Genomic DNA, 27065 nt, shown 5'->3' on the forward strand with positions numbered 1-27065 from the left:
TGAAAGATGTGTGGATATTATTAATTCTGAAAATGCATAAGTAGCATCCATCTAGGCCAGGTTTGTCATGGTCATAACTGGAGTTTGGGCAGATTTTCCCAGGGGCAGGTAGCAGGTAGCAGGTTTAGTGGACAGGCAGGGATTTTCGGGGAGCTATAGTAATAACCAGCCCATGCGGAAGGACTATAACTCAGCAGCTGAACCTTGAATATTGGAAACCCTGCAGAGCAAGGTCAAGGCCAAGCCTGGCTCTGGGGGCTGGTGGGGAGCATGTATGTTGGGCTATTATGACAGATGTTGGCTAAGGCAGGATCTTATTAAAGGACACAGGCTCAGAGCCCACAGATCAAAGTCTACATAGCAATAAAGCTGGCTTTTGATTAGATTCTTGGGAGATCTTAAATTCTATAGCAAATGGATTGGTTCTAGAAGGATAATGGAATGAGTGAATACTTGAATGAATGAATGAATGAATGAACATCTTGGCAAGGCCAAGTAAGTAGAACTAAGTGAACTGGGGATATTTAGAGGCAGGCAGACAGCATGGTCACATAAGTGGTTTTTCTGTGAGAATGGATTTATTCTTGAGCAAACCCTCTCATTGCTTCAGAGGAATAGTGACGATCTCTCATAATTAAACTGGAGTCTTGTCTTTCAAACTCTTTTCAACCGGCTATTATACATGCTAAAAGCCAGTACTTAAAAAGAAGAAAAAACGTGAGATAACTATGTTACATTTGTCTCTGTGGCATGAACACCGTTGATCGAAGCTGTTCTTGAGGCAATGCCCTTTGATGTACTTGGTAGTTGAGTATTTAACCTTTGTGATGATTGAGGAAGAGAGATGATAATGGAGGAAAAAGGAACTAATTTACTTTATCCACTTATCCTTGTCCTGAAAACATGCATTTAGAGTGAGTTGATTACAGCTAAAGTGACAGATATTGTTGTAGGTCTGCTATTTGTTTTTACTAGATTCCTTTTATCAGAGCCAGTGTGAGCATCCTTATTTAATGCACAAATAGAAAAACCAAGGTATATGTTGACATTTCAGATTATATGGATCAAGTTGGATGTAGAATTGCTAATTTCTTCCCTGAACACCTTGTCATAAAGCTTTCCCTTCCAGACTGGAATACACATATAATCCAAAGTATTTTATTTGCCTCGATGTGATAGCGTTTTCCAATGGTAAACTCTACATTCTCTAAAGTAAACTGTCTTTTAATTAAGATCTTGTTTTACAGTTGTGTTGAAATGTTTGTATAATTGATTCATACTTGGTATGGGACCAACTTTGAATCTGACCTGTAAATCAGATTGGAGCTGCTTAAAAATCATTTGAGTGATTTTGAGCCAATCTGAGTTATGTTTATGTGAATTTATTTTAGTTAGTATATGCTTTTTTTTTTTTTGCCTTGGACCTAAGCCAGACTAACTGTATGGCATGTAAGTGAGAAGGAATGAAGATAATTGCTGGTTTAAAAATATAACTGTGGTGGATTTACCTGGCATACAACCCTGAGAGGTAGGTGGAAGGTAGCAAGCTGAAGGGAGATTAATGACGTGGGCTGTGCAGGTTCTTTTTGAAAAAACTTTTGCTCTTTGTGCTTGTGAACACAAATGCTGCTTAACAGCCACAGCTGAACTGCTTTTATGAGTCTGGGATTGGAGAACTCTTTGTAAGGATGAATACCTTCAAAAGCGGTGTCAATGCCATTGGTTGAAATTACTCTAGACCCGTGGTTTTCAACCGGTGTGCCACAAGAATTTTTAAAACATGCAATATCTGTTTATTTATTCAGGGGCACTGACCTTTTCCCCCTTAGGTTGTCAAATAAAACAAATGACAACAGCCAACACAACAATAGCTATCCTATGTGAATGAATCAAAATTATACCTATTTTTTTTGTCAGATTGGCCAAAAATATAATAATTTTTTTGGTGTGCTGCAGAGTTTTAGTAATTAGTTTATGTGTGCCATGAGATGAAAAAGGTTGAAAATCACTTATCTAGACTGTCCTTATCTCCATCCCGGAACACAAATCCCAAACTTGGTTAGATCACTTGTGTTGCTTTTAAACTTCAAACCAACCTACTGCCTGCCTGTTCAAATTCTGGTGTCTTTTATTCCCATGTTTATCCATAGCCACATCTCTGATTTGATGTCTGCTGAATAACTCCTGCCCTTCCGGTTTGGGCTTTGTCTTTCTGGCTCAACGCTGATTGTTACCATTAGCTTCTCTCCTGCTACATGACCCAACTTGGCCATAAGTTATTATTTATGACGCCCTCCCCCCACCCAGTTCACCTCCTATGAAAATAGAACCAGACACAGCTGTTGCAAAGCACTGGCTTGTACCCTGGAGAAAATTGAAAAATTTTCATTGAAAATTCATGTGATTAGCTGTGTACCACATACAAAGCTAAAGTGAAAGTTGAAAATAGGGTTTATGGATTGTAAATAGTATGGGATAAACAGTAGCCCCAAATGTATGCATCCTTTCATTGTTAAGTGAAATAAGCTTATGCTAAGTGAAATAAGCCAAGTACCACATGATTTCATACATATGTACAATCTCATAGTTTAGTCATTTGTTAAATCACCCAGTCTCTATTATTTGTTGAATAGCAGAATGGTTAAAAACACAGGCTCTGGAGCCAAAGCCAACACTTTTTAGATGTGTGATCCTGGAAAAGTTACAGGAATTCATACAATTTCTATAGGAATAATATTAACTACTTTATTAGTACTTCATTTGTTTTGAGTACTAAATGAGGTTATCCTGTGAAAGTCAAGAGTATTTACTTCTTGAGGTCATAGACCTTTCAGTCTTGCATGCCGTGCATGGCACAGGTACGGACAGAGGCATGCTACCTGACCATGACAACACGCCATGATGTACCCATTGATGGTAGATGTCCAGAGCAGGGTGGAAGCACGCTGGAAGGAGAACATCCACATACTCTTACCATGGAGGGTGTTCTGGCTCTCTACTGCCCACACAGATAGTGAACCTTAGCACCACCACCAAAACTTGGCATTGAAATAAATGACACAATAAAGGAGGAATTGTTCCATCAAGAAGCAAATTAAAGAAAGAAAACTACATTGAATCTTTTCATGGAAAGTCAGGTCCATGAGCTCAAGAAGTAAATTTAAATATCCTAAGGAAATTTCTAGGTTGCAGGGCAATATTACTAAATGATTGACTATCACTTTCCTGGAGATTTACCTACTGAGAGTTGTCAAATGAAGTCAAGATTATGGGTGTCCCATAATTAAGTCATTGTGTAGTTCCTGGGTTTCTTTTTAACTTTGTCTTTAAATTAGTATTTTTGTCTTAAATTAGTATTTTATATCTTTCTCTCTTCTTTGCCTCCTTTGTTTTCAGTGCACTCATCTATTTCTCCCATAAGTTTTTTTTGCTCTGGCTATTTGGCTACATATAAATACTTCTTGACTTGTAGGAGTAATTTTCACCTGTCCCCAGGTGATTTCTGACATTGAAAGTAAATGACTCTGTCAAGTATATTTCCAAAGAACATGTGCATAGAGAAGTTAATTCGCTTTATAAATGCCTTCATATAAGAGATATATGTTCCAGCTATGCATAATAAATCTGCTTATAGCTTTGGGTTATTTTTGTACATTTACAGTTTTTGTTTTTTATTAGATTACTTTTCACCCTAAAATAAATTGCCTGTTCAATGAGTTGCAATACATTAACTTTCAGTGAAGAATAAAACAAAAGGGAAGAATATAAAATTATAAATAGACATGTAAATGGCAGTATCCTAAGAATAGGAGACTTATCTTAGTCTAGCTTGTGGGGCATGTGATTGCATTTCCATCATTGTTCACAAGCAGAACAACCTCATTCATATAAGCCTTCTTGTTAGGCTTGTGTTCTATAAAATGGGACTCAAACACCTGCTTCCCATAAAGTTTTATAGGTTCTTATTTATTAAGTACCTTTTATGCTTGCTGAGTTTTCTCAGTGATAGTCTCTATATAGAGTGAGTTATAGAGTCACAGCTGACCCTAGCTATGGAGGTCTGCATGTTTGGGGAAGGAATCGTGCCCAAGAATGCAAATATGAGCATTCCCATAAAATATGACAATGATACCACTTTCTTGCTCTTTGCTTCTTTGCACACAGATATTTATCTTGCTTCTACCTATAGGGCTCAGAACTTCCCACCCTCTGTGGTTAGTTTTGAACACACACACACACACATACACACACACACCAGGAGGTAGTTGACACATTATCAAAATCTAGTCTTGATCTTCAGTTTAATTCTTTTAAAAGAATTCTGCCTTGCATTATAGTTATTTATATACCCAGTAGAGTACCTGGCACAAAGTACACACACACACACACACACACACACACACCAGCTACTAGGGTTTAAAAGCATTGTGTTAACCTCCCTACATACATTATTTTACATAATCATCACCAAACCTATGAAGTAGATACTCTTGTCACCCCCCCCTTTTCTTTTAACCAAAGATGAAATGGAAATATTGGAAGTTTGAAAAACTTGTTCAAGGTCTTGCAACTAGTAAGTGAAGAAGCCAGGCTTTGGAACAGAGCTCTGTACTCCACATGCTGGCCTGCTGGGCTAGCCCGTCTCTTGTTCAGTCATTGCTGCATGAATGAATGTCTCCCTTATTCAGCGGGAAGTCTCTTGCATCTTTTCTCTCTATCAACCCTGTGACACTTGCCATGGACTTGGCAGCAACAAATGCTGTTGACTCAACAGTACACTGGGCAGCAGCATGGGGATTTCTGATCTACACATCTTCCTATGTGAGGACCAACTCAAAGGCAACAGAGTTCACTGTATAGCTAACTTACTTAAAGCCAAGGCAAAGGCGGGATTCACAGACTGCCTGTCCTCTGTATATAAGCTTCTGCTGTAATACAAAAAGTTAACATGCTCTTGGGAATTATTAATAAGGCAGCTGACTTTTGAGAGATAAGCACTAATTAGAATCTCATGATACTAACACTTTAAAAAGAGCCCGGAGATACTGGAAGAGTTGTGTGAGAATGCGTGAGATGATTAAACGTGTTAAACGTGGGCGTTTAGGAAAAAATGACAGGAATATTTCACATGAAGAGGAGAAGGTTGTGGTTAGATAATAACTTCAAAAATATGAAGATTTTGGAAGAATTGATTGTGACCCATTTTGTACTCAATTTGTGCACTAAAAAATGTACTTAGAGTGAAAAATTTGCCTTGGGATTTATTATTCATCCAACATATTTACTTAATGTCCACTGTGATCATCTATATATATATATATATAAAAGCCGTTCGACCAGTTGACCAGTCGCTATGGTGCACACTGACCACCAGGGGGCAGATGCTCAACGCAGGAGCTGCCCTTTGGTGGTCAGTGCGCTCCCACAGTAGGAACACTGCTCAGCTGACTGACTGGCTCAGGGCTCATGGCTGGCCGCTGCAGCATGGAGACTGCAGTGGAATGGCAGTGAGCCTACGGAGTGGCAGGAGCAGCAGGGCTGGGATGAGCAGGAGCGGCAGGCAGGAGTGGCAGGCAGTGTTGGACTGTCGGTTTCAGCTGATCCCTGCAGGTCACACCAAGAGATCCCACCGGTGCACGAATCTGTGCACTGGGCCTCTAGTAGTACTATACAGGAAATTTCAACCACAATGACTTTAAATAGAGACAACAATTTGTAAATATTAAGTTATATAGTTCCCATAGTCCAGCTGAAGTGGCAAATTGTGTTCTGGCTCTAAAGTGTATAAGGAATTTATTACAAATGTTTGCATAGCATGATTTTGCAAGAAGAAGCCTAATATTTTCAAATAGATAATTTTCTCTCTAAAATTTTTCTAAAATAGATGATATAACATTTTAACTTAATTCAATTTTTTCCAGGAATTCAAGATAACAGAGTTCAGGTCTGTTGATATCTGACTATGTAATATATTATTGTGATAATATATAGCTGATCTGTAAGAATAGAGATGTTCTCTCTTATTTGTATGTCTGAAATGAAGTAGAATATTGTCAATTTATGATCTATTTGCTTTTGTTTATTTGGGTCTAGAATAATGTACAGCACATGGGTAGTCTTTAAATGTTTATTAAATTCAATGGAAGCAATCATTTGATATCTGTAATGAGCTTGTACTATTAGGTTGTGAGCCATATGAGACCAATGACTCCTCTGTTGTTACACAGTGTCTAAATGGTATCTAGCCTGCTGTAAGTATGTTCATCCAGTATGTAAAATAATGAAATAAAAAAGTCTTAGCATAGTTTTTACCAAATTTTCAATTGAATGATAATTGGGACTACATTCAACTACTGTTTAAGGTGTTCCTAGTTTATGATGATAAAATCATCTCATCAACCAATATGAGTAACTGACAACGCATCCAAACGATTTCCATAAGCCATTTAAAGTTAATTAGTTACGGGCATGAACCATCGAGGATGCATAATTTACTGCTAACGTATTAATTTTATTCACTTCGATTGAGATGAGAGTTTTAATGAGGTCTTTATTGAGTTGGTTCTTTCTCAGAGGAGTGATGGAAAGTCAGTGAATGTTGGAAAAAAAATACCAGTTTTTGCCATTTCAGTAGTGAGTTGAAGTAGCACTTAGCAGTGACCAGTAGGAGAATAAGTATACAGAAAACCTGCTTGCTTCATATTTATATGTCTGGACACACTGGATTTAGATTTTTTTAAAAAACACTTGAGTGTTGTGATATTTCCACTCAGGAGAATCTGAAGAATCTGCAATATTAACAATTGTCATAGGACCCTACATGTAAGAGAAATTTCTTCAATCGCATATACTAGTAGATTTTTTCCACCATAAATTATTTTGCTTACAAATTTCATGTTCTAAGAGCAAATTCAGAGTAGTTGCCCATATAGTGAAGTGTTTGAGTCTCCCATTGAGATCTATTTTAATCCATTTGACTTCTAAATATATTTTAAATAATTTGAACTAAAAACAATCCACACATAATTTCATTAGGGTTTCCTAAGAATTATTAGTTCCTAAAGCTTCAGGTTCCTTGCAACAAGGTTTCTTGGCATTACTGACATTTTAAGCCAGTAATCCTTTGTTGTGTGGGACTGTCCAGTGCATTATTGGATGTTTAGCTGCCTCCCTGGCCTCTAATATACTAGATCCCAGTAACACCTTCCTGCTAAAACCAGAATGTCTTCAGACATTGCTTAATTTCCCATGGGGAACAAAATCGCCCCCCTTGAGAGCCCCCATCTGAGGATGAGACGTGATGGGGAACACATTCCAGAGTCACCTTAATCTAGGAAGCCTTTGGGCAAAGTGAAATAGGTAATAGATTGATCTGCTTCCTTCCACTTATTGAGGAAAACACAGATATGCTCATTCCAAAGGTTTACATATTATTTTCATCACTCCTTTCTTCCCTGCCTCTGTCCTCCCCCAACCTCCATCTTTCCTTCTTCTTTTACTATTTCTTTACCTCCTCTTGGTCCCAACACCTTTTTCATACATGACATAAAATCTGTGATTTTTTAAAAACACCTCTGTTAATACCTGGACATGGAAGGATCTTCCGGGCCTTACACTATTAGCTGGCATTTAAAAATATATATATTTTTATTGATTTGAGAGAGGAAGGGAGAGAGAGAGAGAAACATTAATGATGAGAGAGAATCATCAATTCGCTGCCTCCTGCACACCCTCTACTGGGAATTGAGCCCGCAACCTGGGCATGTGCCCTTGACCGGAATTGACTTGGGACCCTTCAGTCCCCAGTCCGATGCTCTATCCACTGAGCCAAACTGGCTAGGGCAGCTGGCATTTTTTGATGCACTGGTATCTGCGGTCCAAGCTGACTGGTGTACACGGGACACCTGTGCTCTAGAGAAGGCCCAGAACCGGCAGCAGTGCTGTGCTAAGGGCAGTCTGGCCGCAGGCAACACTGAATGAATGGTAGCCACGACTTGCCAGGCAGAGAAGCAGGGAGGGTTGAAGATGACTTTTCACTGTTTTATATTAGAAACATAAATAACTTCCTTCAGTTAAAATGTAGTTGAGATGGAGGGAGCCATTCCTGTTAAAGATTATCATCTCAAGCTGTTTATTGCACTACTTTTAAAATTCTGATTGGAAACCTGAGGCATAGAAAAAGACAAAATACATATCTATGCAAATCCATTTCCAGTGCCTTCAAACAGTTTTCACAGGTTTTTGTGACAAACTGGAGCAGTGGACATGATCATGCTCTGCTGGTGAAAAAGAAGAAATTGCTATCAAGTTTTTAGCAATACATGTCAAAAAGTTAAGAAATATTTCTTTTCTTTGATCCTGATACTGGCCTTCTAAATTTTGTCCTACTAAGAAAAAACAGTGCACAAAAATATAGTTATAAGAAACTTTTTAAATACAGTTTGTAATAGCAAAAATTAGAAAAAAACCTGAGTATCCTACACTAATGGACTAATTGAATAAATTATAATATATACTTAGTTAAAAACTATGCTATAATTAAAATTATGTTGGAAAAAATTAAATAACATTGGAAGATATGGATAATTTTTTTAGTATAAAAGCATGCTACTAAATACTTTGTGTGGGGAAGGTTACAAATAATTTAAACAAATCTATTTATGGGTCATAATTTTTATCATAATTATTTTTATTTTATTTTTTTGTTAATCCTAACTTGAGGTTATTTTTTTCCCATTATTTTTTAGAGAGAATGGAGGGGGAAGAGAGAAGCAGAGAGAAACATTGATGTGAGAGAGACACATCGATTGGTTACCTCCCACGCATGCCCCGACCAGGGCCTGGGTTCAAACCACAACCCAGGTATGAGCCCCTGACCAGGAATTGAACCTGTGACCCTTCCGTGCATGGGCGATGCTCCAACCACTGAGAAACACTGGCCAGGGCTTCTCTTATTTTAATAGATATTTCATAAATGTTGTACAATGACCAAGTATTCTTTTTGGAATACAAATAAAGCAAAGGTTTTTTAAAATTTAAGAAACTCTAGTGGGGGCCTACAAAGGGAAATGCCAATACAAGTGTGTTTATCTGTGTGAAATGTTTATTCCATTTGCTGATATTTTTAAAAGATACTATTTTCATCTCACATTTAAACATGTGTGATAGTAAAAACAAATCCCCTGTTACATAGAGGAATGTTAGGAAACGTGTTTGATAAAACCTGAGAGAAATTCCACACCAGCATTTTAGTTGATGTTCTATGGTGGGTAAACAACTTATTATTGGTTTTCTGACTAGTGGGAAGGAAAGAAGTAAAAAATTATTGCATGTCGGGTTATTTGTAGTCTTTTCCAGAAACTCTTGTAAATTCTTCTAAACATGTGAATGTGGGGGAATTAATAGGTTGCGAGTCCGGTCGCTTCATTAGGGCCAATACTTCAAACATGGGACAGTGCCTTTGAGAACTGGCAATAATAACGATATACCTATTTGTCCTGGTCAGCTCTGTTAACTGGTCATCAGAGAGTGTTCAGAGAGAGAAAGAAAAATATTAGAGAAAAATCATATTTAGAGACAAAGGGAAAGAATTTACAAAATATATTCTTTCATCATTGCAGAGGTAAAAATGAAACACATCCGTGTATCTGACATCACCTCCCATTGAACTTGTGAGATCAGAGATTGGAAAAGAGAGAATGCCAGAGTGGAGGAAATGTTGATGAGACAGGAAGCTGGGTTCAGGGATGGTCGCCTGTTGGTTTAGTATTTTCACAAATGTAAGATCTTGCATGTGTTTTGCTCCTTACCTTTATATCTTTTTAAAAAATATATTTTATTGATTTTTTTACAGAGATGAAGGGAGAGGAATAGAGAGTGAGAAACATCGATGAGAGAGAAACATCGATCAGCTGCCTCCTGCACACCCCCCACTGGGGTTGTGCCCGCAACCAAGGTACATGCCTTTGACTGGAATCAAACCTGGGACCCTTCAGTCCGCAGGCCGGTGCTCTATCCACTGAGCCAAACCTGTTATTTATATCTCAATACACAATAGAACACTTTCAGTGCATAAAACGATCTTGTTTTAAATCTACAGTCGTCGTAGCTCTAGCTGGTTTGGCTCAGTGGATAGAGTGTCAGCCTGCGGACCAAAGGATCCTGGGTTTGATTCCGGTCAAGGGCAATACGTTGGTTGCAGGCTCCTCCCCGGCCCGGGCCCTGGTCGGGGCATGTGCAGGAGGCAACCAATCGATGTGTTTCTCTCACATCAATGTTTCTCTCTGTCTTTCCCCGTCTTCTACTCTCCCTAAAAATCAATGGAAAAATATCCTTGGGTGAGGATTAACCAAAAAAATAAAAAAATTTACAGTCGTCATTTCATCTCAGGTTTTCCGGATCCCTCGCCTTGAAGGCACCTACAGTCCAGGGGAGCAGGGCTGGTGGCAGCGCTCCATGGCTCCCCAAACTCCAGGCAGTAGAACATTCTAGTCCTGGGGGAAGGCAGAAATCCGCACCTCGGCCACTGCAAGCCGTGGTCAACGGCCCAGAGCCACCGCACACACAGTGGCTCGGGCTGCTCACTGAGCCGCATTCTGACTGTACATTGTAAGGCCAGTCCCAGAGCTAGTGAAGGTGCTCATGTGGTTCTTACTTCACGGCAACGCTGGGCAAGCTCAGCTACATCTCCTCTGCGGGCGACCCCCAATCAGGGGTCACACCTGCTCCGCGTGGCCTGTGGCTGTGCCAGGCTGTGGGCAGGGCAGGTGTCCCCTCTGTTGCGATGCCAGGTGAGGGACATCGCTGAGCCTCAGTTGTTTGTGGTCTGGTAGGGAGAACGGCAAACTCCCCCGCTCCAACCCTCGATAGCACAGGTGTGAACACCCCACCCCTCAAGTTTCACGAATCCCATGGCCATTCCAGAGTCAACAGCAAGTGCCGAACATTTCGTGATTCCCTCGACGTCTCTTTGCCCTTTAATAGAGAATCGTTGAACAGAATTGTTTCTTCCTCTTCCCAGTCCCCGAGCTAGAAACTGAAGCTCAACAAATCTCTTCTGAAAAAACTTCTTCTCTTTACATGCAATAATAGAACACATTATGACACCACGTAGGTTGAAGTGCCATTAAAAAAACAATCTTTCAGCGGATGTACTGATATTTAGGTGGTTTGAAAAATGCTAAATGAGTAAGTCTTAAAATAGTGGAGGCTTATACTGCTCACGAGGGGAAAACTCCACAGCACCAGTTACAATTTTAAACCACAAACATTACCATCATCAACCATGAGGACTAATCAAATCGGGGCAGTGGAGTGCTTTATTCATATTGATCCATCAGTATTCGGCAGGATTAGTGCTAATGCCTTTGTAAGTCAACTCTCCTTGTAAATTCTGATGGAGAATAGCTAACAGGGGACAAGTTTTGTTCCTAAATAGTTATGCTCCTGTATTCACTTTTACCTTGTTTAGCTACTTGAGCTATATCCAGCTTGTGTTTCTAACCACAGAGGGCGGGGGCAGCTTATTTTAATAGAAGGAACAGTGAGACAAGTCCCAGTCCTCACCCACAAAGAGAGGGAGGCAGCGCTGGTGTATGAGATGGTAACACTTGAATAAAAAAAAAATCTTTCAACTCGTCTTGTACTATTAATATGTGGCAAAAAAGGAAAAGCTTTGGCTTTTGACACCTTCAGTTATTAGAATGAGCTCGAGTAGACAGACAATGAATGATGACGTACTACAGGTCCACACCCTCCCCCCCTACCCCCCCCATCCCAGAGCTATTACAAAACTATTTGTGGTGGGGAGGAAATTGAATGGTAATTATGTTGAAAACAAACTTTAAATGTTAATAATATGTAAATTGTTTTCCTGTTTGATTGGAAAGCACCATACAGTACAAGGAATCACCAGGACAGGTTCTTTCACACCCCTACTTACTTACCCCCTCCATCAGCCTCATGCCTTGCTTTGAATTTCCTTCCTTATAAACACTTCATGGCCAGCCTGCCATCCTGAAATTACCTCGAAATGAAACAGACTTCAGAGGATGAACTGAAAAGGGGCGATGAATATGCAGGAGGGAAAGAGCCTCAGACCTCAGAGGTCCCAAGGGGTCGTGGCCAGTAGAGGTGGAATCGGTGGCCCTTTGGTAAAGTCACCAGGTTCTTCTTCCCTCATCTTGTTAGTGTGACGACCACTTGCTGGCATCTCAGTTTCTTCCGTTGATGCTGACAACCTCCAGCATGGAGTAACCTTGAGTCTTTCTCTGGATCTCACCAAGTCCCCGCCATCACTGGTTGTAATTCTTGTTGGATCATCTCCAAAGCCATCAGATACAGTTAACAGCCCACCGGTGAGCCTTTCTCTCTTCTTCCCTCCTGCCGAGCAGAAGGACCTGGGAGATAAACACTAAGTAGCCCCATGAACAGAGAGGCCCTTACACAACCAGCCAGGTAAGGACGACTTAAGAGCAGCCTGTTCTCATCAATATTCCACTGAGCTGAAGGGCTGTGTCCTTTTCTTTTTAATTAAACTTTTTATTTTGAGATAATTGTAGGCTCACATTGTTGTAAGAAATAATACAAAGAGATTCCCATTAGTAATCCTTTAGTCAGTTTTCCCCAATGCAGATATCTTGCAAAACAATAGTACAGCCAGGATGTAGACATGAACATAATCCATCTATCTTCTTCAGATGTTCCCCGTTTTATTGTGCATATATGTGTGCATATGTTTAGTTCTGTGCAATTTGACCACGTATGTAGGTTTGTGCATCTGTTACCACTGCCAAGGTACAGAATGCTGTCATCATCGTGGGTCACTTTTTCACACCTGTCTTTGTCCCACTCGTCTCTCCGTCTAACCCCTGGCAGCCACGAGTCTGTCCTTTATTTCACAGTTCTGTCGTTTCAAAAATGTTACACAAGTGGGATAGGATAGTATGTAACCTCTTGGGATTGGTTTTATTCCCTCAGGATAATTCCCTTGAGAACTTTCTCATTTTTATCTCAAGGTTTGAGAGGTTATGTCATAATCAGGATAATCGTGTCTCTCACATAATAGGATTATAAAGTTAGCAAGCCACTTTCATATGCAATATTCATTGGATGCTCTCAACAGGGTAGAAACAAAAGACTTAAAAGAAAAAAGTATAGATGACACGGTTTCAGTTTTGTAGCTGTGGCAAGATTGGCTGGCTCTTCAGCAACCCCCCTTCCTCATCCTCCGGGGATACACGGGACTGCACCTCCAGCTTCTCTCTTGGTCAGGTGGTCCTGTGACTAGGTTCCGGACAGTGAGACAGAGGTGATGCATTCCAAGTCCAGCCCGGTGAAAACCTCCCACACAGGCTCTTCCACATTCTTTTTCCTTCTGGGGCCGTCTTGGAATCCTATGTCGAACTTAGTGGAGCCACAGGGTGGGACAAATCACCCTGAATGAACTCTCTGGGATCTCTGGGCTCTCAGAGCTGTGAGTGACCAGAGGCAGGGAGCAGCAACTGTGCCTCTGGAGGTGGCCAAGGGAGGGAAACAATAGTGACTGTAACACGCCCTGTCCTATTTCCTCCCGGGTCTGTTCTAGACCAAGCACGGCACTGTCCTCACACATTCAAAGCAAGTCGCTCTAAGAGTTTCCCATTTTCTTTGAGTTTTGTTGTTTTATTTTATAATTCTTCTGGAATCAATCTTTAGGAAGGGCGCTGTGCTATTCAGCACCTTGTTAGCCATTCTATGCAGGTTTTTATCTATGAGTTAATTTTATCTCTGTTATTATAAAAGAAAAAAAGGGCAGGAAAAAGGTAATCTTGCTAAGACATACTATGTTTCTAGTATGGTAGAATTCCTGTGCTTTTGCTGGGTGCATGAGCTTTAGCATCTGGATAATCCTCCCAATGCCATGCAATTCTGATTAAGTCAGGGAAGAAAATTGAGGGGGCCATGGGGCTGGGTGGGCCCTTAAGATGTAGAGAATTGTGTCTGTGAGTGGTTTCAATCTCCCTGAATCTTCCTGCAAACTTTCTTCTCATTTCTGCTCATCTTCCTTTTCTCATTACTCCCATTCAAAGATGTTTTTGGTTCTCATTTCTTTGCTGTATTGAAACAGATGTTTTTGAAGTGACATGTTTATCTGCAGAGAAAAGTGATGGTGATTCTTTCCACATGAATAGCTGCAAATGAAAACTGGCTTCTGGAACTTACCTTTTTGGCAGCCTGGCAGGATTTCAGCTCTACCCTCTCCCCGCCCCTGTCCCACATCCTCCCCTTCCCCTGCACCTCACAGCCCCAGCATGGCCTGTGGTAGATTTTGAATGATGCTCTGATGATGCTCTGGGTTTTCTTTTCCATTGTTTTTATTTTCTTTTTCCTGAAGAATGATGGCCAATAAAGTGGGTTCTTCCATTAGCATGCTTTCCCAATAAGCTCTGCCCACCTAGAGTCATAGTTCAGAGAGATGGTGTTTTCCTAGAATAATGATCAATCTTGCACTTTTGGGGGGACACCATTTCCTTTTTTAAAATGTGTGAGTTGAGTGGTGGTAAAAACAAGTAAGGGATAAACTGGCTGTTAAGAAACGTTTTTTAAATAAGATCAAGAATGATTGGGGGTGCAGAAGAGACACCTTTCTAAATCACTGTGTTATAGTACTACAAGATCTCCACAGGAATAAAATCAGTGTTATAAACTCACAGTGAATGGAAACTCTAACCTTGGGTCATAATGACTCCTAGAATACCATACAAATAGAAGGCTTTTTTTTGGGGGGGGGCACCAAACAGTACTTTCTGGTTAGGGTTCACAGTCCATGAGTAGGCATGCATGTGCACACTCACTCACGCTCACACCCACAAACACGCACCCTGAAAGGAAATTTACCGTGTAGAACAGAAGCTAGGAGAAGACTGAATATGCAGGCTTGCTCCATGGCCTAGCTTCATGAAAACAAAAGGAATGCAACTATTTACCAGAAAATCCACAGCAACCAAGAGAGCATGTAGTGATACCCTTGAACAGGTTCATGCTAATGGAATGGAACAATCACATGTAGAAGCGAGTAATTAAAAAGCAGTGTTTATTTGCTGTTTAATTTTTCCTTGTGGCAGATTTTTTTGCCTACTTATGTTGTGCATGTATTAATATTAAAGTATTTATGCACATCCTTACATATACCAGCTGGATCTAGTGAGGGAAGGGCTATATCTGCAGAAAATTATTTATGATATTCTTTTATTACTTTTTTGAATGTCTGTTGGATGTGTAGTAGTTTTCTCTCTCTCTTTTTTTTGGGGGGGGCATATTTTATTAAGCTTTTAAAAGACCCAGATTTAGGCTTTATTGATTATTTCTGTTATAAGTTTGTTTTCTACTTAGTTAAGTTTTGTTTTTGTGTTTATTTTTTTGCTGTCTTTTACTTTCTTTAGATTAACATGTTCTTTTTAAATTTCTTGAGATAGTTAATGAAATAACATATTTTCAGATGTTCTCCTTTTCTAATATATTTATTTAAGGCTATACATTTCCCTCTAAGCACTGCTTTACCTGCATGCCACAGGTTTTGATATAGGACATTTTCATTAACATTTAAAATTATTTTCTAATTTAATTTTGACCCAACATTATTTAGAAGTATATTTCTAAATTTCCAAACATTTAGAATATTTCTAGTCATTTTTATTGTTAATTTCAAGTTGAGTTTCACTGTTGTCAGAGAACATTATCTGTATGATTTCAATTATTTGAAATTTGTTGAGACTTCTTGCTATGACCCAGCATGTCGCCAATTTTGCTAACTGTCACTGGTACACTTGAAGAGAATGTTATACTCTGCAACTGGGTGAAGTGTTCAGAACATGTTCAATTGCACCAATTTTGTTAATGATTTTGTTTAAAATCTTTAATAATCTTATTTATTTTTTAAAAATTTTATTGATTTTTTACAGAGAGGAAGGGAGAGGGATAGAGAGTTAGAAACATCGATGAGAGAGAAACATCGATCAGCTGCCTCCTGCACACCCCCTACTGGGGATGTGCCCGCAACCAAGGTACATGCCCTTGACTGGAATCAAACCTGGGACCCTTCAGTCCACAGGCTGACACTCTATCCACTGAGCCAAACTGGTTAGGGCCATCTTACTCATTTTTAACTGGTTATTAATTTATATGAAAGGTATATAAAATGTATATATGAATCTAATATTTTTTTCTTAAGTGAAAAATTAATTACAGCCCAATAATTTATTTAAATCTATTTGTACAGCTGCCTTAAGCTTGTGTACTTGGGTATCATAGAAGCACATTTTTCTTTTATTTATGGCATTCACAAAAGGTACAAGTTGTATAACTAGGCTCTTCTTGCCAGTCATTATTTTTGTTGGTGTTCCTGTTTCGGTTTAAAGGCCACTAAATCAGGAAACCACGTGCCCAAAACAAGTCCTTTCCCAGAAATTACTGAACGCAATGATCCATACTACCACCAAATTCATGCAACAGCCTATTAACACATGAGACATAATATTTGTGCTGCACTGTTCAGGTATCAGACAAACCTATTTGTAACAAAACATATAGAATGTCCCCCTCACTAAGTGCCTGCATTCCTCTACTCTGCTGCTAGGTTGGTGTTTCTAAAATGCAAATCTTATTATGCCACCCCCTTGCCCCATTTAATAACTTTCCAGGGCCTCCCCCTTACTTCAGGAGAAATTACATTTCTTCAGCTCAGCATGCCAAGCCCACCAGGGTGTGGCTCCTGCCGTCTTCTGAAGTTGTATCTCTTCACATAGCCCCGAGTTCCAGCCATCCATGGAGTTTTCTGGATGGATCACAGTCTTCAGGCTGCTTTCTCAGTGCACAGTCCACCATTTCTCCCTCCCATCCTGCTTTCCTGGCTGATGCCTATCTGGCCTCAAGACAGCTCTGATGTCACCTTCTCTAGAAAGGGCCTTCCTGTTTGGAGATTCCTCTCCTCTGTGCTTCCTGAGCACCCTTGTCCCACCACCGCCATCACGCTTGCTGTGCTGCACGGCAGGTGTGGACTGGCTGTCTGTATTTCCTCATGGAGGGAAGACACTGCAATTCCCCCCTTTGTATTTCAAGAGCCTGTCACAGTGCCTGTACACAGAAAGCACCGGTAAATGTTGAATGAGGGTTGCAAGTGCAGCCATCTTGATTATAGAAACCGACAGATCACCAGAAAAATACTCAGATGGCATCACGGGTGACATTAAAGCACAAGCCTGAACGTCCCTTTGGGCACTGCAGTTGGGGGAGTTGTTTTAATTTGCTTTCTATGGCATTTCGGTAAGCGGCAGGGGATGGGAGTGACATGGAGGAAACAGGTGTGTGAAAAGTACACGGAGACGCCTTTGGCTTACAAATCCACGGATATGAGGAACTGCAACGGTGATTTTTTATTCAAATGAGTTTTTAGGACGTGTGATTCATTGGGATGTGAGGGAAGTGCTCTGAAGGACCCAGTTCCCTCTCATATTCTTTCAAACCGAACAAAAGCCTGTGAGAGACAATAGCCGTCCTTCGTCACACGGGCATTTGACGAGCGGCTCATCCATCCTCAGAGGGAACAACCTTGGGCAGAAGCGACAGATGCAGAAAGTATGCTTCCTGGTTTTTTGTCCCAGTTTATTTTTGCTTGTGCTTCTCTGATGATTTCATTCTCGTGGTGTCTAAAACTCGGCAAATATATATGTTCTCAAGGCATAGTGTTGCAGGGTTATCAAGACCTCATTTGGGTCGGAACAGTGCTTATTCCATTGTAGGGTTTTTGAAGTTGTGAAGTTGAGTCCAAAAGTTGCTTCCTAATCAAGCCAACTCCATTGGTCCTAGAAATGATCTTTGTGGGATGGTGGCAGGGAAGACGTTCTTCTACTCCAACAGCCTTTCAAATTTCAAAATACAGAGTTGAGGCCTTTTCTCATTTTGTTCCTCTCTTCCAACACTTTTATGCATCCCAAACACTGGCATGGGATCGAGGGAGCTGCAGGACTTGTGCTAGACTTAGGGCTCAGAGAACTGAAGTGATGCAACCTTTCATTGTCTGCCTTGGAGCAAAGAAGCACATGGAAAGCACAGAGGTTATTTGGGGAAATGGAAGACTCATGCGAAGGTGCGATGGCTCCTCCACAATGAAGTGACACATTAGATGAACAGGAAGGCATCCCGCCAAGGCTGGAAAGCATAAGCTATTCCTAAAATGGTGTTGCACGTCTCTACTGAAACTATCACTTGGCAGCCTCGGTGACAGCAATGGATGGAGTGCTGGAAAGTCTGAGCATTCACTCAGAAGAGGAACTTTACTGTTATTGTTGTGTCTCTTCTTTTCTCTCCCCTCCCTTTCTCACTTTCCCCTTCCTTTAGGTGTACAGACCAAAAATCTTTGTGAGTGGTATTAAAAAACTAGATGCATGGACTCCAGCTTACCATGACACCTGTCCTTGGGGACATTGGCCTTTTCAAAAACTACTTTTGAAATATGTTTTTATTAATTTCAGAGAATGGAAGGGCAAGGGAGCGAGAGATAGGAACATCAGTGGTGAGAGAGAATCATTGATCGGCTGCCTCCTGCAACCTATCCCCCCACTGGGGATCAAGCCCCAAACCCAGGCATGAGCCCTGATAGGGAATCGGACCAGTGACCTCTTGGTGCATGGGACAATGCTCAGCCAACTGAGCCACACGGGCCGGACACCATTTACTTTTTTCAAAAAGTTTATATAGTTTTTGTATTGCCATAATTTTTTTCTTTTTCATTTTGTCTTTCTCAATATGTTCACTTTTTATTACATTATGATTTCAGCTTTCACCTTTGTTTCACAGATCTGCTTTCTTGAATTTAATTGAACACAAAGCAGACAGATGCTCCCTAAAATTTATTTTTGTTTCTTTTGGTGAATTTCCTTTTCAGAAGTGTGTCTTTGTCTACATTTTGAGTGGTCTGTTCTCTGCATCTGTATTGCCGAGTCTTTTCACAGATTTTTTTTCCCTGTTTAGTTGTCCTTGACTAAAGAGAGGTGAGTGTTGTCTGGGTGTTGTCCAAGGCTCCCTTCACTGCCTGCCAAGGTGTTGGTAGAATCTTCTGCTCATCTCATAAGCTAGAAGGATGGGAGTAGACTTGAATTTTTGGTACCATTTACGCATCCAAAGGTACTTTATTCTGTGTCATTTCTTCTCTGGGATAGTTGAAGCCACTGGTGAAGTGTTTCCAGCTTCCTGTTGGGTCAGAGCTGCACACTGGATACATACATGTGGCTGAGCCCAAGGTGTGGCTCTACTGGTGACCACATCAGGGGAACCCCCCGCAGTTGACTGCTGCTCACTGTGACACAAAGTGGGGGACTCTCTGGGGCAGATGATTTCAGGGCTGCTGATCTGAAATGTTGAGGGGTTCACAGTGACGCTTTCTCTAGGGTTCTGGTGGCCGGATCACAAGAGATATGAGGCTCTTCATGACTTGATGATGTCCCCAATGTTGTACTTTCCCAGGAGTGGGGTTTTTTAATGTTCATGATCATTTTATTTATTTATTTTTAATATATTTTTATTGATTTCCGAGAGGAAGGAGAGAGAGAGAGAGAGAGAAACATCACTGATGAGAGAGGATCATGGATTGGCTGCCTCCTGCACACCCCCTCCTGGGGATCAAGCCTGAAACCCAGGCATGTGCCCCTGACCGGAATCAAACCTGGGACTCTTCAGTCTGTAGGCCAACGCTCTATCCACTGAGCCAAACTGGCTAAGGCTCGTGATCATTTTAATTATACAGTGTTTGACTGTGATTTGTTTTTACATAGCATCCTTTGTCTTATCAAATAGACCAGTGGTTTTCAACCTTCTGGCCCTTTAAATACAGTTCCTCATGTTGTGACCCAACCATAAAATTATTTTCATTGCTACTTCATAACTGTAATGTTGCTACTGTTATGAATCGTAATGTAAATATCTGATATGCAGGATGGTCTTAGGTGACCCCTGTGAAAGGGTCGTTCGACCACCAAAGGGGTCGCGACCCACAGGTTGAGAACCGCTGAAATAGAGTAAAGGGTCAGGATTTGAAGCGGCTCCTTCAGAAATGAATGACACTGGTGCCTGACCCCCTCATTCCTGTGTGTGTGTGTGTGTGTGTGTGTGTGTGTGTGTGTGTGTACCTGAGTACTCCTGGGCATGTCTAGGTGCCCAGCATGTGGCAGGTGTGTTAGCCTGGGGTCATGCCCTGGCCCTGGGAATCGACTCTGGTTCCACAGGGCTTCCCTTTGGCTATCCCCTCCACTCGGGTGGTAGCAATCTAAGTTCAAAGCACTTTTATGAAATACAAGTGAAGTGAGAATTTGACGGAGGATGCTTTGGTTCCTGCTGTCTCAAATATGTGGTTTTTACACACAGTAAATATTTTTAATGGTTTTAACTCATAATAAAAAGAGTGACATAGGAGCATATATAGTAGGAATAGGAACTTGTCTTAGGAAAAGAAGTGTCAGTCATTTTCACGCGAACTTGTCCTTGTATAATTAGCATTATATGCCATGTGCCACTTCTTTTTAATCTTTGAAACTGTCTATTTTGTAAAGGGTGGTTAGGTTAAATCTATGTTGTGAATCCACAGTCCATTTAATTGGAGAGCCATAAATCTATCCCCTTTGAAAGAGGATAGACCTCTGGCATAGAGAATGCCTTAACGTCTTTGTTTTCTGGAAAGCTTTTTAATGATGAAAGTTTGAGTTTGTCCACACCTGAGAATACACTTGATGGGTTCACATATACATGGCAATTCTATGAAATATAGATATAGATATCCTGAATTATACCATACTATTTTCAAAACTTGCTATTGTTGTTAAATTACTTTCTGATATTTGGCAGTATAGGAGTCTGTGGCCAGCTTGAATTTTCATTACTTTTAAATAATGTATTTTATTTTCTCAAAGATTTTCAAGTTCTTTTCTTTATTCTTTGAATTAAAAAATTAGAACGGCATACGTTAGATGTTTTCATTTATCTTTTTCCTGGTTGTATTTGATCTCTTTTTATCTGTTTATCAAGGTGTTTCTTCAGTCTAGGAAAACTTCCTTGATTAAAGCTGCTTATATTTGCTATTATGGAAGCCCTATTGCCAGCAGATAGGACCATCTGGTTCTTACTCCTATTAGCCTTCCATTTTCATTTTTTAATGCTTTGTCCTTTGCCCTTAGGTTTTGAGAATTGAGATGGGCCCTATTAGTGATTCATGGACATTCCTGGCAGGAACCTGAAGCCCCAAATGAAGGGAGAAATAGAAAAGTTTAAATTTACCCTTGTTTTATTTTGCCAGTTGCCAGTCCAAACAACCTGGAGGGCAGTGGGGCTCTTGGAGGTGAGAGTGAAAATGAGAGGCAGACGTAGCCAGGAATGCTATTGCTAAAGAGCTTCCATTCCTTTTTTGGAGCAGCTTTCAGGGCTGGCCGCTGCAGTCTGCCATCCTTTGGCAGGCGGGCTGTCTACGGTGTGTGAGTGACTACAAGCCCTTCTGTGCCAACAACCTGTCCTATGCTGCCTCTGAAACCCAGAGCACTTCCTAACGCTGCTAATGGGAGCCACCGCCAACCTCACCTCCCAGGGGGCAGAGGCCTCTGTGGGTGTGCTTTGCATCTTTCCCTTTGCATGTTAGAGATTCACAGTCAGATGGTGATTCAAGTGAACTTTCTCTGTGTTTTACATCATTGACATTCCCGGGAATTTCTTTTGTATGGATGACCCCTTGCTTACATTTTGAGGTTGATCCAGACTTTTTCCTTATTATTTTAATGGATCATTTTCATGTGGATCTACAGGGGAGTAGTTTACATATTGCCAAGAAGTCTAAGTCTTCTTTCTTGTGAATACAAGTCAGAGGATTTTGAAGTCAGGAAGGTGGGCTCAGCCTTGGGAAATGGAGACTTGATGGTAATCTTAAGTGTCCTGCTACAGTATTTCTCATCTGGTTGCCTATGATGATCGAGGTCACCAAATAATGGCAATGATGGTAATGATAACAATTGCCTTTTATGAAAAACAACCAGTAAATGTGATGTTGGTCAAAGAACACACAGTTCTAGTTAGACGAATAAGTTCTGAGGATCTAATGTACAGCATGATGACTAGTTAGCAAGTATTAGTTTTGAGTATTATGTGAAAGTTGCTAAGACAGTAAATCTTAAATATTCACACAAAAATTGTAACTGTGTGAGGTGATGGATGTGTTAACTAACTATATTGTGGTAATCATTTTCCAATCTATACATGTATTAAATCATCATGTTGTACACCTTAAACTTACAAAATGTGATATGTAAATTACATCTCAATAAAGATGGGGAAAAACCGACAGTGGGTCACATGGTTGATGTGACTATATTAATATCAATTTGATTTAACATTTATAGCAATCTAGGAGATTTGTTGGTTGGATCTCCATTTTATAGCTGACTCTCACAGAAATTAAATAACTTGCCTGCCCTGGCTGGATGGCTCAGTTGGTTAGAGAGTTGTCCCATACACCAAAGTTTGCGGGTTTGATTCCCAGTCAGGGCACATACCTAGGTTGTGGGTTTAATCCCCAGTTGGGGTATTTACGGGGGGCAAATAATACCTCTCTCTCTCTCTCTCTCTCTCTCTCTTTCTCTCTCTGTCAAATCAATCAAAACATATCCTTGGATGAGGATTAAAAAATATAATAATAATTTGTCTGGAATTGCATAGCCAATTTGTTGTGAAGTGTCCTCAAAGTTTCTGTTTTTTTTTTTTTTTGGTTTTGTTTTTTTTTGCTGTTTGTCTGTCTGAAGTGTTGTCCTATCTCCTAATCACTGTGGTATTTAGTATTCCTAGTTACTGGACTTTGATCATCTGTTGGCATTTTATGGCTCTACATACTAAGTCCTTCTCCGAGGAGAGCATGCTTTATCATTTCTCTTATACCCTCTGGAAGTCTTGACTAGCAGCGGGGAAGGTTTTGTCCTCAGTTCCTAGGTTGATCACCCATCCTCCTGTTTGTTTTTCAACTAGGGTATTTATCTGCTCCTAGAGGCATCCTTCCTGTCCAGTGAGCTATTTTGCCTTCATGGCTACCTTTGTAGCCCTCTAAGATTATTCTGGCGATTTAGACCTGCTTGGCTGTCTTGGAAGACCCGTGGGCCAGGAGGCTGCTATTCTCCACAGTCCCTGTGAAAAAAATACTGTCAACATAGCAGAATCTCAACCTGATGATGATGTTGCTGGTCATGCTTTACTGCATCCAGTTAGGGCAACAAAAATTAAAATCAGAGAAGCTGCAAAACCATTGATAATGTAGGGAACTCTTAAACATAAAAGGTAGCTGGAAAGTGTTGGGGGTGGTCAGTGCCTGGTAGATGAGAACGTTTTTATTCTTGCTTCATAAAAATGTGTGCATTTATTTTATAACTTGCTCCTTGAGATATACTGGCCAGCTCCATTATTAGATTAATATCTTCCTTTACAATATATTGGAATAAATAAAAATATTGAATGACTCTAAAATGTGTCACTGTAATTGTAGGATCATTCTTTGTTTCCTTTATTCTAATTGAATTATGTCTTTTCCTCCCTTAGGTTACGCTCTTTGGTCAAACAGTTAGAGAGAGGGGAGGCTTCAGTGGTAGATCTTAAGAAGAATTTGGAATATGCAGCTACAGTGCTTGAGTCTGTATACATCGATGAAACCAGGTAAGGTAAAAATGACAAGAAGTTAGTGCACTGATGGTGACTTTTCCATTAAATGGCCCTTCTGAATTGTCCCCCATGGCATGTACAGGGTAGCATTCAAATGACCGGTCTTGGAGCTTTAGTTTCCACAAGCAAATGGGGTAGATTTGAGCTCACATTTTCTCTGTACCTCCTCATCTATCAAAAGGAGCTTTTGATAGAACTTATCTCATCCAGCCATTATGACACTGGAGTGAGACCATGTAATAGGGGAAAAGGTCATTGTAAAAATCGGGTAAGATTTTCTATCAAATGTAGGCTTCTACTATGATCATTGCATATCGTTAGGTTCAGTCTAAATGTTATGGTTCTACTCCAGCTCACAGTATCTGTCTGTACGTGGAGGGCCTGGGGGTGAAGGAGAAGCATTTGTTCTCTTAAGCACCCCGTGTTTCTCCTTCAGTAAGTATGACATTGATTTTTCTTGGCTGACTCTGCACTTGAATTATCCAAAAGTATTAAAATGCTTCCAATTACTAAATGCATTTGAAAACAATAAAATTGCTTTTCTTTTGGAAAAGAAAAGTTGAAATGATGAATATGAAATCTTCTTTTAAAAATTCAGATAGGCTCCTTTGTCAGTATTTGTGCGCCCTTACATTTCTATGCCAAATTCCAGTCTGAGATGATTCTTAGCTGATTTCCCAGTCATCTAAGAATTTGTGGCTTAGTTTTTGTAACATGGTTGGTTCCTAATTTAAGGAAATTTGATATCATAGTTTCCCCCACCCCCCAAATGATACACACTTTATTCCCTTTCCCCAACTGATGTGTTTAAAGAAAAAAAATCTTTTTATTAACACCAGTTTTTACTCCTTTTTAGTAGGGCTTACTATAAGTATAAAATACAATTCTAAATTTGATGTAACTTAGTATATTTATATTTTGTTCTAGTGGTCTGACCTATGAACAAGTTTAAAATATCAGCTAAGTCCACCTGACAGATGACTTAAATGTCTGTGCTCAAATACAGAACTGTTTATTTGGGAGATTTTGCTTGAATTTAAACATCTAAGTTTCTGTGGTGGTCTATCAAACCAGAGAATATCAGTTGACATTGTTAGGGTCTGAGTAATACTTTATAGTCTATTAGTTTTTCTTTTTTAAAAAATTACTTTTATTGATATATAATTGGCACAGAACATTGTGTAAGTTTAAAGTGTACAATGTGTTGATTTGATACATTTTATATCACAGTATGATTAACCCGCAGCATTAGCTAAGACCTCTGTCATGTCACATAATTATCATTATATTTTTGTGATGAGAACAATTAAGATCTAGTCTCGTAGCAACTGGAAAGTTTATGATGCATTACTGTTGTCTATGACAAAGTCTTTAAATGTCAATTAAAAAAACCCAACAATACCACAAGGCCCATCTATGAAATAAACCTCCCTGTGCATTGTTAAATGGAAGGTTTAGATTCCATTCAAATTCCACAAACCTAGGAATCAGGATACTGGGTGCTCTGAGTGCAGTGGGTCTGAGACCCACAGAGCCTGAGAGGGACTCTGTGTGACTTTCTCTGACTCAGTTTCCTTGTCCAGGCTGGTAGAGAGAGCCATCCTGAAATATAACTTGTAGAAAAGACATTTCTGAAAGGCAAATGGTGAGCTCTCACAAACCTTACCCAAAAGGTGCTGCATTTTTTTGTGGCTGATTTAATTTGGTTTCTTTGCACCTGCGTCTGCAGATGGGGGGAGAGGAGCAGCTGTTCAGAACAGAGAGCTCTCACTTCAGGTTTTGTCTGTGTCCGGTTGTGTTTCTTGTGTTCAGGCGACTCCTGGATACGGAGGATGAGCTCAGTGACATCCAGTCAGATGCGGTGCCTTCCGAGGTCCGAGACTGGCTGGCCTCCACCTTCACGCGGCAGATGGGGATGATGCTCAGGAGGAGCGATGAGAAGCCGCGGTTCAAGAGCATCGTGCATGCAGTGCAGGCTGGGATATTCGTGGAGAGGTAAAGACAACTGTCATTCATTCGATAACCAAAGCAGCACGAGGAACACCTGTTCCCCAAAAATGGAAGATTTGCTTTGATGTACTTTTGGTGTCTTTATAAATACTGAAAATCCTGGGTGCAAACAGATAGTCTTGAATGAGAGACTTTCCTCTCCGTAGCACCATTAGGACAAGCTTTTGCCTCTGGCTCAGATTCTTTTTGTCAACCGAGTTGAGTCCAGTCTCCCACTTTTAAAGAAGGATATCCTTTGACAGATGTGGAGGATGTCTGCATTTGGGACAGGTCAGGGACAGCTTGTTGACCCAGGAGGGCAGTTCACTGAAAGGGCTCCAGTTCCCCTTGGAACTTTCCAATTCTGTTAGCCATTTTGTTCTTTGAAATTACATTGTTTCCCTTCCCTGGACATAGATTCAGAAATCAATCTATCTTCCTATAATCCTTATTATAAAAATGGGTTTATTCTTCCTGTAATCCTTATTGTACAATTAAAGGTTTTAGAATTTCACAGTTCACCCTGGACGTTTTCCTGCTTGTTTTTAGCAGTTCTAATGAACAGCTCTTCTAAATGGGTTGCCTAGCCCTAACTGGTTTTGTTCTTTGAAATTACATTGCTTCCCTTCCCTGGACAGAGATTCCAGAAATCGATCTATTCTTCCTGTAATCCTTATTATAAAAATGGGTTTATTCTTCCTGTAATCCTTATTGTACAATTAAAGGTTTTAGAATTTCACAGTTCACCCTGGACGTTTTTCTGCTTGTTTTTAGCAGTTCTAATGAACAGCTCTTCTAAATGGGTTGCCCATAGGAGCTCATTGTCCAGGTTAAAGTTCTACATTGCATACTCTCTATGTTGTACTAGAATTCTCTTCTGGCAGAATTTTAATCATATAATTTCCAACTTGAGCCACACAGATTCATTCTTTTTTGTTTCCAACAGTTCATATGTTTGGGATTATGTTAATTTCTTTTGAATTTTACACTTAGGCCACTTGAGTGACTATGAAAAAGATTACAAAAGAAATGTTAGGTGCCTTGGGTCGCCAGATGACATGACTTCTCATTATTTGTCAATACTTGTAGATGTAATATTGCATTTTCTCCTTCTCTGACTTTGCCAGAATGTATAGACGTACATCAAACATGGTTGGACTGAGCTACCCAGCAGTGGTTATAGAAGCATTAAAGGTAATACCAATGAAAAAGTATTACAATGTACATGATACTCTATAAAAATACAATTACACTTGTAATTATGAAATAAGAGACTTCCATTTATAGTTCATTTAGATTTCCCTGTCATTCCTGATTTTTAAAACTTTTATTATCTTTTACTTATCTGTTTAAATGGTATC

At 40.1% G+C, this 27065-nt stretch overlaps 1 protein-coding gene across 1 annotated transcript in view; it reads left to right on the top strand.

The window, feature by feature from the left end:
• The window catches only part of PDE1C (phosphodiesterase 1C), a 277067-nt gene that overhangs the window by 175778 nt on the left and 74224 nt on the right, over positions 1-27065 (top strand). The window contains 3 exon segments of the mRNA XM_023753820.1: positions 23596-23709; positions 25528-25710; positions 26832-26898. Coding sequence (XP_023609588.1) covers positions 23596-23709; positions 25528-25710; positions 26832-26898 — 364 coding nt within the window.

The sequence above is a fragment of the Myotis lucifugus genome, unplaced genomic scaffold (genome assembly GCF_000147115.1).
Source record: "Myotis lucifugus unplaced genomic scaffold, Myoluc2.0 scaffold_52, whole genome shotgun sequence".
In the NCBI taxonomy this organism is placed as follows: domain Eukaryota; kingdom Metazoa; phylum Chordata; class Mammalia; order Chiroptera; family Vespertilionidae; genus Myotis; species Myotis lucifugus.